At 43.3% G+C, this 12189-nt stretch overlaps 1 protein-coding gene across 1 annotated transcript in view; it reads left to right on the forward strand.

Moving 5' to 3' along the window:
• The first annotated feature begins 3570 nt into the window (after positions 1-3570).
• The window catches only part of LOC128379921 (cGMP-dependent protein kinase 1-like), a 26244-nt gene continuing 17625 nt past the window's right edge, over positions 3571-12189 (forward strand). The window contains exons 1-5 of the mRNA XM_053339560.1: positions 3571-3580; positions 5183-5410; positions 7467-7703; positions 11854-11989; positions 12094-12160. Coding sequence (XP_053195535.1) covers positions 3571-3580; positions 5183-5410; positions 7467-7703; positions 11854-11989; positions 12094-12160 — 678 coding nt within the window. The remainder of the gene's footprint in view (positions 3581-5182; positions 5411-7466; positions 7704-11853; positions 11990-12093; positions 12161-12189) is intronic.

Genomic DNA, 12189 nt, shown 5'->3' on the forward strand with positions numbered 1-12189 from the left:
TAACTGCTCATAATACTTTTACTGTAATACTGCAGTACTTTTACTGTAATACTGCATACTACATCACTATAATACTGCAGTACTTTTACTGTAATACTGCATACTACATCACTATAATACTGCAGTACTGTTACTGTAATACTGCATACTACATCACTCATAATACTGCAGTACTTTTAATGTAATACTGCATACTACATCACTATAATACTGCAGTACTTTTACTGTAATACTGCATACTACATCACTATAATACTGCAGTACTTTTACTGTATTACTGCATACTACATCACTATAATACTGCAGTACTTTTACTGTAATACTGCATACTACATCACTATAATACTGCAGTACTTTTACTGTAATACTGCATACTACATCGCTCATAATACTGCAGTACTTTTACTGTAATACTGCAGTACTTTTACTGTAATACTGCATACTGCATCACTATAATACTGCAGTACTTTTACTGTAATACTGCATACTACATCACTCATAATACTGCAGTACTTTTACTGTAATACTGCATACTACATCACTCATAATACTGCAGTACTTTTACTGTAATACTGCATACTACATCACTATAATACTGCAGTACTTTTACTGTAATACTGCATACTACATCACTCATAATACTGCAGTACTTTTACTGTAACACTGCATACTACATCACTATAATACTGCAGTACTTTTACTGTAATACTGCATACTACATCACTATAATACTGCAGTACTTTTACTGTAATACTGCATACTACATCACTCATAATACTGCAGTACTTTTACTGTAATACTGCATACTACATCACTATAATACTGCAGTACTTTTACTGTAATACTGCATACTACATCACTCATAATACTGCAGTACTTTTACTGTAATACTGCATACTACATCACTATAATACTGCAGTACTTTTACTGTAATACTGCATACTACATCACTATAATACTGCAGTACTTTTACTGTAACACTGCATACTACATCACTATAATACTGCAGTACTTTTACTGTAATACTGCATACTACATCACTCATAATACTGCAGTACTTTTACTGTAATACTGCATACTACATCACTATAATACTGCAGTACTTTTACTGTAATACTGCATACTACATCACTCATAATACTGCAGTACTTTTACTGTAATACTGCATACTACATCACTATAATACTGCAGTACTTTAACTGTAATACTGCAGTACTACATCACTCTGTATTGGTACTTTTACTGCAGTACAGATGTGAATAAATCTCAGCATTGCGTAGAAGAAGTAAAATAAACGTAATTCATAATAAAACAAATTTAGGAGCGTTTCCGGTTCTCCTTCACATTAAAGCTCGGTCTGTTGGTCCTGTCAAACTCAGCTGTGCGTCTCTGCTCCTCTGCTGCTGCTGCTGAGCCATGACATCCGACTCATTTAGTTTATTTATTATAATCTTTAATAACTGATACATTGATTTATCTCAGCGTTAGATCGACTTTACAGCCGTCAGCGACACAGATCTCTCCTCCTCCTCTTCCTCATCTTCATCTTCCTCCTCTTCCTCCTCTTCTTCTTCTTGCTCCGACTTGTTCCAGCAGTGTGTTGATGATCGATACATCTGACTATAATGTGAGTACATATATATATTAATTATTATAACCTGCTAATGACAGTTATATAATGTTCTATTCATGGAGTATCTATAAAATAACCGGATATTTATTAACGGAAAGAAGATTAGAGCTGAGAGAGAGAAGTTAGTGTTACATACTGAATGAATGAATAAATAAATAAATGAATAAATGACACTGTGAAGAATAAAATACGACCAAACTGTGATTATCTTTACACACAAACCTGTAAATTTAAACAGTTAAAAAATGCATTAAACTACATTTTAATCCATTAATTCATCATTTCATTTCTGCTAATTAACCATTATAAAATTAAACCAATTATTTAAGTAAGATTTACATCCAGTTGTTTCAATTACACTGAAAAAAACCTCATTATAAGACTGATATTAAACTGATATTAAACTATAAATTACTCTCAAACTCTACCTGATAAATAACATTATAATATATAATATAATAATATTAATAATGCCAATTGAACTGCATTGTGTTGCTTGCTTTATTATGGTTTTTATGCATTTAAACTACACTAATAGTTCATTTCTATAAAGGAATATGTAGTTTTTTTGCCTTTTTAAAAAATATTCTTTTTTTTATCAGGCATGTAAATAATTTTATTTCCATTTTCAGTTTTTTAATGTCATGATTTTACAGCATTTTGGTGTTAAATGGACATCATGTGATTGATTACAGAAACATTTTCTCTCTTTAACAGTAGGACCGCCGTCTGTTTTGACTGTTCCTTCCTTTCTTCCTTCCTTCATTCCGTCTGTCCTTCCTCCCTCCCTCCCTCCTTCTCTCTTTCATTCCTTCCTCTCTCTTTCCTCCCTTACTTCCTTCCTCCTTCTCTCTTTCTTTCCTTCCTTCTTTCCTCTGTCCGTCTTTCCCCCCTTCCTCTTTTCCTTTCTCCCCCACCTTCTACCCTACTTTCCTTCCTTCCTTCCTCCCTTCCTTCCTTCCTTCTTTCCTTTCTCCCTCCCTCCTTCTCTCTTTCTTTCCTTCCTTCCTTCCTTTCCCCCCTACCTTCCTCCCTTCCTTCCTTCTCCCTTCCTTCCTTCCTCCCTTCCATCCTTCCTTCCTTCCTTCTTTCCTTTCCTGCCTTCCTTCTTCCCTCCTCCCTTCCATCCTTCCTCCCTTCCTTCCTTCCTCCCTTCTTCCTCCCTTCCCTCCTTGACTCAGTGTTGTGGTCCGTGTGTTGATGAGATTCTTCAGTGTTTCACTTTTCACACTTTGAGCATCTTATAATTTTAAGTATTTATTGGTTTCCAGTCGTGATCCCGAGTAATTTATCACACTTCTTCAGTATTTATGAGATGTTTGATGTGTAATAATGTTGAATTATTTCTTACTGTACAGCAGCAGCAGCAGCATTGTGTGTCCGAGGCAACTTTCCCTCTGAAGCAATAAAGTCTTATATTAAAGGCTCTCGGCTCCGTTCCCCAACACCGCTGTTAAATCATTAATTTCAGTCCAATCAGTTTCCATTAATGTGTCAATTCATCTGTTCTTTCAGTAATTGAACAGATTGGCTCTTGTTAACAGGATTATGATGTGGTATAAGTTTGATCTGTATCTTTCTATCAGTTCCTGTGGTGTTTAAGTTCGATCATAGCGTGTATATAAGGCAAGGCAAGGCAGTTTTATTTATATAGCGCATTTCATACACAATGACAACTCAATGTGCTTTACATAAAACAGAAAAACATGTAATTTGAGAAACTTAAAACATACAATTAACCCCCCCCCCACCCCCCCATAATAAAAACAAAGTACAGAAAAACAGAAAGACTGCCGCATAAAATAATAAATTAGCTTTAAAATCATTAAAAGGACATAGAGTGCAAATTAAAAATTAAAATGTAAAGTGCTTTAAAAAGATAGACGTATCGAGGTTTCACGCCACCTGCTGGTTTCTGTTTGGAGCCAGTTAAAGCGATGGTTCGGCGTAATTTCGACCTAGCGTTATATGCACCATGAGGTCTATCTAAACACCACCTCAGCCGCTCATTTTCATTTGGTTGGAAATTAGTGGAGTTAGAGCCATCAGCTGAATGTCTTAGCACAGGCGCTAACGGGACCACCAGATGCTAACGGGACCACCAGGCGCTAACGGGACCACCAGATGCTAACGGGACCACCAGGTGCTAATGGGACCACCAGATGCTAACGGGACCACCAGATGCTAACGGGACCACCAGGCGCTAACGGGACCAACAGGCGCTAACGGGACCACCAGTGTATCTGGTAAATGACCCCACTAATAATGCCTGGATTGTTATCAAACTTCTACAGTGGTACAAATAGGCTCTTTACTCATAAATCCATGCATTGGAAAGTTTGTAAGTACACCAGGAGTTTATTAAAATAAACACTTATCGCGTGATCTCGTGAGACCACGCAATATTTCAATGACGTTCCCAGCTTTAGCAGTAGCAGCAGAGTAAAAGCCAAATAAGTGTTTATTTTAATAAACTCCTGGTGTACTTACAAACTTTCCAATGCATGGATTTATGAGTAAAGAGCCTATTTGTACTACTGTAGAAGTTTGATAACAATCCAGGTATTATTAGTGAGGTCATTTATCAGATACACTGGTGGTCCCGTTAGCATCTGGTGGTCCCGTTAGCATCTGGTGGTCCCGTTAGCACCTGTACTAAGCTATTCGGCTGATGGCTCTAACTCCACTATTTTTCGACCAAATGAAAATGAGCAGCTGAGGCGGTGTTTAGATAGACCTCATGGTGCATATGATGCTAGGTCGAAATTACGCCGAACCATCGCTTTAAGAGTGTGTGGTGTTACCTTTAAATCTCTGGAGACACACTCTGCCTAAATTGTGCTAACAGGGCAGGTAACATTAGCAAGTAACCTTTAATTTAATGAAACTATGTGATAATAGTCGACTCATGCTAATCCTGGAGCCAACTGACAATCAGTCAACATCCACACAGCAGATATCAAAGCTGCTATAAGTCTTCAAATCTTATTAGAGGGCCTGACTTTAGAGATTGAAACCAGAATGATTGACTCAGTGTTACGTCCCCAAATATCAAAATAAAGGGTATGATGATTTATTTTACAAATAAGGTTCACAATAAGGCCAAAAGTAAAACTACTTTCCCTAAACAAAGAGGAAAGTGAAGCTAATTAAACTGTTTATCCAGTTATTTAAAAGAAGGATAAATCACAATGCAAAAGAGCACAATGAAAAACAATTGGAGTAACTTCACTCTCCTCCAGGTCGGGAGTAAATGCCACCAATTATTTTAACAACAACAGTCATTTTCAGCTAGTTTTAGAGCACCACACAATGGCCCTCTGGCACCATCAGCCCCCCCCCCCCCCCCCCCCCTCCCTTTCTAACAGTCAGCCTTCATCAGTAAGTACAAAGAGGGGAAGGCAGAAGCTAATAGAGAAAACAGACGCAGGTGAAACAAAGAAACACAGACCTAGTCCACCTGTAACACAAAGCTTTTTGGGTGGGGGTCAGTTGGAGCAGCTCTTAGATGTTGGAGGCGTTTTAAGGTTATTCAGCCTCAAAATGCAGGAAGTAGTGTTGTAGTCAAGACTGCACCAACCGAGACCAAGACATTACTGAGCCCAGAGAGTACCGAGACCGAGACAAGACCAAGACAAGACCGAGACCAAGACATTACTGAGACCAGAAAGTACCGAGACCGAGACAAGACCAAGACTTTTAGAGGTCGAGACAGAGACAAGACCAAGACCAAGGATATCAAAGGAACCGAGACCAAGACATTACTGAGACCAGAGAGTACAGAGACCGAAACAAGACCAAGACCATATATATCTTTTTATTTAAGTTTGCTTTTGAATAAATGTGACAACAAAAACAATCTTTGCTCTGTTGGTTTCAGAGCAGCTCAATGAATGAAACTAATCTTTAGCAAACTCGTTGTGTTTCACTTCTTGAAAAAGTTATTAGCTGTTTTTGAGAGGGTCCTTTTTTTCACTCTTATCAGTAAGGCATGGACAAAAAGCCTATCAGCGGTGGTCTTGACCGGTCTCGTTAAAAAAAACCTGAGTCCACCCGCCCAGTCCGAGACCAAGACAAGACCAAGAACCTCAAAAAATGGTCTTGAGACCAAGACCGATCTCGAGTACTACAACACTACCGATACCCAGCCCTAATCCTCCCTTCCTTCCTTCCTTCCCTCCTTCCTTCTTCCTCCCTTCCTTCCTCCTTTCCCTCCTTCTTCCTCCCTTCCTTCCTCCTTTCCTTCCTTCTTCCTCCCTCCTTCCTTCCTTCCATCCTTCCTTCCTCTCTCCTTTCCTTCCTTCTACCTCTCTTCCTTCTTTCCTTTCCTCCCTTCCTTCCTCTTTTCCTTCCTCCTTTCCCTCATTCCTTCCTTCCTTCCTCCCTCCTTCTTCCTCCCTTCCTTCCTCCTTTCCTTCCTTCCTTCTTCCTTCCTTCTATCCTTCCTTCTATCCTTCCTTCCTCCCTTCCCTCAGCGGTGGTCTTGACCGGTCTCGTTAAAAAAAAACCTGAGTCCACCCGCCCAGTCCGAGACCAAGAACCTCAAAAAATGGTCTCGAGACCAAGACCGATCTCGAGTACTACAACACTAGCAGGAGCAGCTGGTTGGGTCGGATCAGCTGCTAAATCAGGGACAGTGAAAGCATCATTATCAGTGAGAGACTAGGAGACTGGGCACTGGTGGGATTTACAGATAGATAGATATGAAACTGTTCTGTCATAAATTAGATTTGGTTGAAGTTGGTGCACTTATGATCATTTCAAGGATTCAAGGATTCAAGGATACTTTATCATCATACCAACAACATATGCATAGACATGAAGAGGTACAAAATTAAGAACTGAGGCCCGGTCCAATGACACTATATCAAAATAAATAAATAACAATAGAAAATAATAATTAGTTTGTGTGCTTATAAGAGGGTTTGAGTGTCGACCAGCTTCATCAGCATTCTGTTAAAAGTTTCCAGTGCCAAACAACATCCAAGAGCTATTATTACTTACTCTAGCAGTTCATCAAGTAGTCTTGTTTGTAGTCTCTAGAACCAAATATTTAATGAAGACGTGTGGATGAATATTGTAGGGTCTCTCTCTTTCCAGTGTGATCAAGTCTTTGTTGTGTCTGGGATTCATTGACCCTCCTGTATGTTCAGATAGTTTAGACCAGGGGTGTCAAACTCATTTTTGTTCAAGGGCCACATACAGCCAAATTTGATCTCATGTGGGCCGGATCATTAAAAAGATGGAAGGGAGGAAGGGAGGAAGGAAACAAGGATGGAAAGAAGGGAAAACTAGGAAGGAAAGAAAGGAGGGAAGGAAAGACAAAAGGAAGGAAGGAAGGATGGAAGGAAGGAAAGGAAGAAAGGAAAAGAAGATGAAGGAAGGATGGAAGGAAGGAAGGACGGAGGGAAGAAGGAAGGAAGGAAGGAAGGAAAAGGGATTAGGAAGGAAAGGAAGAAATGAAAAGAAGACAAGAAAGGAAGGAAGGATGGAGGGAGGGAAGGAAACAAAGAAGGAAAGAAGACAAGGAAGGAAGGAAGGAAGGGAAGGAAGGAAGGAAAAGAAGATGAAGAAACGATGGAAGGAAGGAAGGATGGAGGGAAGGAAACAAAGAAGGAAAGAAGTAAGAAAGGGAGGAAGGAAAGAAGGACAGATGACAGAAGGGAAGGAAAGAAAAGAAGACAGGAAGGAAAGTGGGCCGGATTGGACGCCTTAGTGGGCCGGTTCTGACCCACGGGCCTCATGTTTGACATCCCTGGTTTAGATGGTATAAACTGTAACCTCTCACATCATTTATAATCTCCCTCCTCTTTGTATTTCCCACTCTGCTCAGTCTATTTGTTCCTACATGTGTATCTGACCATGTCTAAGAGCACCGGCACCCTGCGGGACCTTCAGCTGGCTCTGCAGCTGAAGATCGAGGAGCTCCGACAGAGAGACGCCCTCATCGATGAGCTGGAGCTGGAGCTGGACACTAAGGATGATCTGATCAGACAGCTGCAGATCGAGCTGGACAGGCATCGCAACGCATCACAGCAGGCAGCCAACTGTGTGGAGACGGCAAACACAGGTGTGACACTGCAATTAACGCTCCCAGCTAGGCTCCAGTGAAGGAGGACACACTGTTAGACAAGGAGACAAAAGTCCAATAAGTTAGAAGCAGACTTGTAGCAAAGATTTTACAAACACTGCAGTCAAACACTAGCTTCCCCCCTCCCCTGAGAACTTTAGTTATTCATTAAATCATTCAGTCGTACTGTCCTCAAAGCTCTCCACACTGCTGGGAACCACAGCTTGTTTGGGGAAATGCTGAATCATTCATTTAAGATCATTTATTCAGGCTTTTATCCAACCAAACACATCAGATGTTTTATGTTTGACAGCTTTATGCACTCACTCTGAGGACAACTTGATTTTCTTAATAGTTCGAAAGAGAAGTAAACTTGAGCTTAAAGTTCTCTCAGGCTGCCACAAATAACAAAAAGCATGACCTCATACTGTGAATAAAGAATAATTATACTAATATTAATTTACTAATTTATAACATAAAAGAGTTTTGCACAAAGCAGATCAGACACCGACACACTCCTCCAACTGCTGTCAATCAAACACAGACACCCACACACTCCTCCAGCTGCTGTCAATCAAACACAGACACCTACACACTCCTCCAGCTGCTGTCAATCAAACACAGACACCTACACACTCCTCTAGCTGCTGTCAATCAAACACAGACACTGACACGCCTCCTCCAGCTCCTGTCAATCAGACACACACACCTACACACTCCTCCCAGCTGCTGTCAATCAAACACACACACCTACACACTCCTCCCAGCTGATGTCAATCAAACACAGACACCTACACACTCCTCCAGCTCCTGTCAATCAAACACAGACACCTACACACTCCTCCAGCTGCTGTTAATCAAACACAGACACCAACACACTCTAGCTACTGTCAATCAAACACAGACACCAACACACTCCTCTCAGCTCCTGTCAATCAAACACAGACACCGACACACTCCTCTCAGCTCCTGTCAATCAAACACAGACACCAACACACTCCTCTCAGCTCCTGTCAATCAAACACAGACACCGACACACTCCTCTCAGCTCCTGTCAATCAAACACATACACCGACACACTCCTCCAGTTGCTGTCAATCAAACACAGACACCAACACACTCCAGCTGCTGTCAATCAAACACAGACACTGACACACTCCTCCAGCTGCTGTCAATCAAACAGACACCTACACACTCCTCCAGCTGCTGTCAATCAAACACAGACACCTACACACTCCTCCAGCTGCTGTCAATCAAACACAGACACTGACACACACTCCTCCAGCTCCTGTCAATCAAACACAGACACCGACACACCTCCTCCAGCTGCTGTCAATCAAACACAGACACCGACACACCTCCTCCAGCTGTTGTCAATCAAACACAGACACCTACACACTCCTCCAGCTGTTGTCAATCAAACACAGACACCTACACACTCCTCCAGCTGTTGTCAATCAAACACAGACACCTACACACTCCTCCCAGCTCCTGTCAATCAAACACAGACACCGCCACGTCTCCTCCAGCTGCTGTCAATCAAACACAGACACCAACACACTCCTCCAGCTGCTGTCAATCAAACACAGACACCTACACACGCTCCTCCAGCTGCTGTCAATCAAACACAGACACCAACACACACTCCTCCAGCTGCTGTCAATCAAACACAGACACCGACACACCTCCTCCAGCTGTTGTCAATCAAACACAGACACCTACACACTCCTCCCAGCTGCTGTCAATCAAACACAGACACCTACACACTCCAGCTACTCTCAATCAAACACAGACACCTACACACTCCTCCAGCTGCTGTCAATCAAACATAGACACCAACACACTCCTCCAGCTGCTGTCAATCAAACACAGACACCGACACACTCCTCCAGCTGCTGTCAATCAAACATAGACACCAACACACTCCTCTCAGCTGCTGTCAATCAAACACAGACACCTACACACTCCTCCAGCTGCTGTCAATCAAACACAGACACCAACACACTCCTCCAGCTGCTGTCAATCAAACACAGACACCTACACACACTCCTCCAGCTGCTGTCAATCAAACACAGACACCGACACACTCCAGCTGCTGTCAATCAAACACAGACACCTACACGCCTCCTCCAGCTGCTGTCAATCAAACACACACACCTACACACTCCTCCAGCTGCTGTCAATCAAACACAGACACCGACACACTCCTCCAGCTGCTGTCAATCAAACACAGACACCTACACACTCCTCCAGCTGCTGTCAATCAAACACAGACACCGACACACTCCTCTCAGCTCCTGTCAATCAAACACAGACACCAACACACTCCTCTCAGCTCCTGTCAATCAAACACAGACACCGACACACTCCTCTCAGCTCCTGTCAATCAAACACATACACCGACACACTCCTCCAGTTGCTGTCAATCAAACACAGACACCAACACACTCCAGCTGCTGTCAATCAAACACAGACACTGACACACTCCTCCAGCTGCTGTCAATCAAACAGACACCGACACACTCCTCCAGCTGCTGTCAATCAAACACAGACACCTACACACTCCTCCAGCTGCTGTCAATCAAACACAGACACTGACACACACTCCTCCAGCTCCTGTCAATCAAACACAGACACCGACACACCTCCTCCAGCTGCTGTCAATCAAACACAGACACCGACACACCTCCTCCAGCTGTTGTCAATCAAACACAGACACCTACACACTCCTCCAGCTGTTGTCAATCAAACACAGACACCTACACACTCCTCCAGCTGTTGTCAATCAAACACAGACACCTACACACTCCTCCCAGCTCCTGTCAATCAAACACAGACACCGCCACGTCTCCTCCAGCTGCTGTCAATCAAACACAGACACCTACACACGCTCCTCCAGCTGCTGTCAATCAAACACAGACACCAACACACACTCCTCCAGCTGCTGTCAATCAAACACAGACACCGACACACCTCCTCCAGCTGTTGTCAATCAAACACAGACACCTACACACTCCTCCCAGCTGCTGTCAATCAAACACAGACACCTACACACTCCAGCTACTCTCAATCAAACACAGACACCTACACACTCCTCCAGCTGCTGTCAATCAAACATAGACACCAACACACTCCTCCAGCTGCTGTCAATCAAACACAGACACCGACACACTCCTCCAGCTGCTGTCAATCAAACATAGACACCAACACACTCCTCTCAGCTGCTGTCAATCAAACACAGACACCTACACACTCCTCCAGCTGCTGTCAATCAAACACAGACACCAACACACTCCTCCAGCTGCTGTCAATCAAACACAGACACCTACACACACTCCTCCAGCTGCTGTCAATCAAACACAGACACCGACACACTCCAGCTGCTGTCAATCAAACACAGACACCTACACGCCTCCTCCAGCTGCTGTCAATCAAACACACACACCTACACACTCCTCCAGCTGCTGTCAATCAAACACAGACACCGACACACTCCTCCAGCTGCTGTCAATCAAACACAGACACCTACACACTCCTCCAGCTGCTGTCAATCAAACACAGACACCAACACACTCCTCCAGCTGCTGTCAATCAAACACAGACACCTACACACACTCCTCCAGCTGCTGTCAATCAAACACAGACACAGACACACTCCAGCTGCTGTCAATCAAACACAGACACCTACACGCCTCCTCCAGCTGCTGTCAATCAAACACACACACCTACACACTCCTCCAGCTGCTGTCAATCAAACACAGACACCGACACACTCCTCCCAGCTGCTGTCAATCAAACACAGACACCTACACACTCCTCCAGCTGTCAATCAAACACAGACACCGCCACGTCTCCTCTCAGCTGCTGTCAATCAAACACAGACACCTACACACTCCTCCAGCTCCTGTCAATCAAACACAGACACCTACACACGCTCCTCCAGCTGCTGTCAATCAAACACAGACACCGACACGCCCCTCCAGCTGCTGTCAATCAAACACAGACACCGACACACACTCCTCCAGCTGCTGTCAATCAAACACAGACACCGACACACACTCCTCCAGCTGCTGTCAATCAAACACAGACACCTACACACTCCAGCTGCCAGTGGTACGTTAACTCTTGTCTCTCTGGATGTGTCCATCAGGAGCAGCAGTTCAGACTCCACCAGCAGCTGATGAGCCTCAGCGCATGAAGCGACAGGCCATCTCAGCGGAGCCGACAGCGCTGGACCCTTCCCAGCTCACAGACGTTACACTCACCAGCTACTGCAAGACCAAGGAGTGAGCATCAGATACCATAAACACACACACACGAACACACGTGAACACACATGAACACACACTCACACCACTAATCTTTGTGATGCATCTGTACTTGTGTGTAGATCCAGTGAGCTGATCCAGAGGGCTTTGATGGACAACGACTTCATGAAACATCTGGAACACGGACAGGTATTAATCCTCTTGTTGTCCTCAAGTCA

Source organism: Scomber japonicus, chromosome 19 (genome assembly GCF_027409825.1).
Source record: "Scomber japonicus isolate fScoJap1 chromosome 19, fScoJap1.pri, whole genome shotgun sequence".
NCBI lineage: Eukaryota > Metazoa > Chordata > Actinopteri > Scombriformes > Scombridae > Scomber > Scomber japonicus.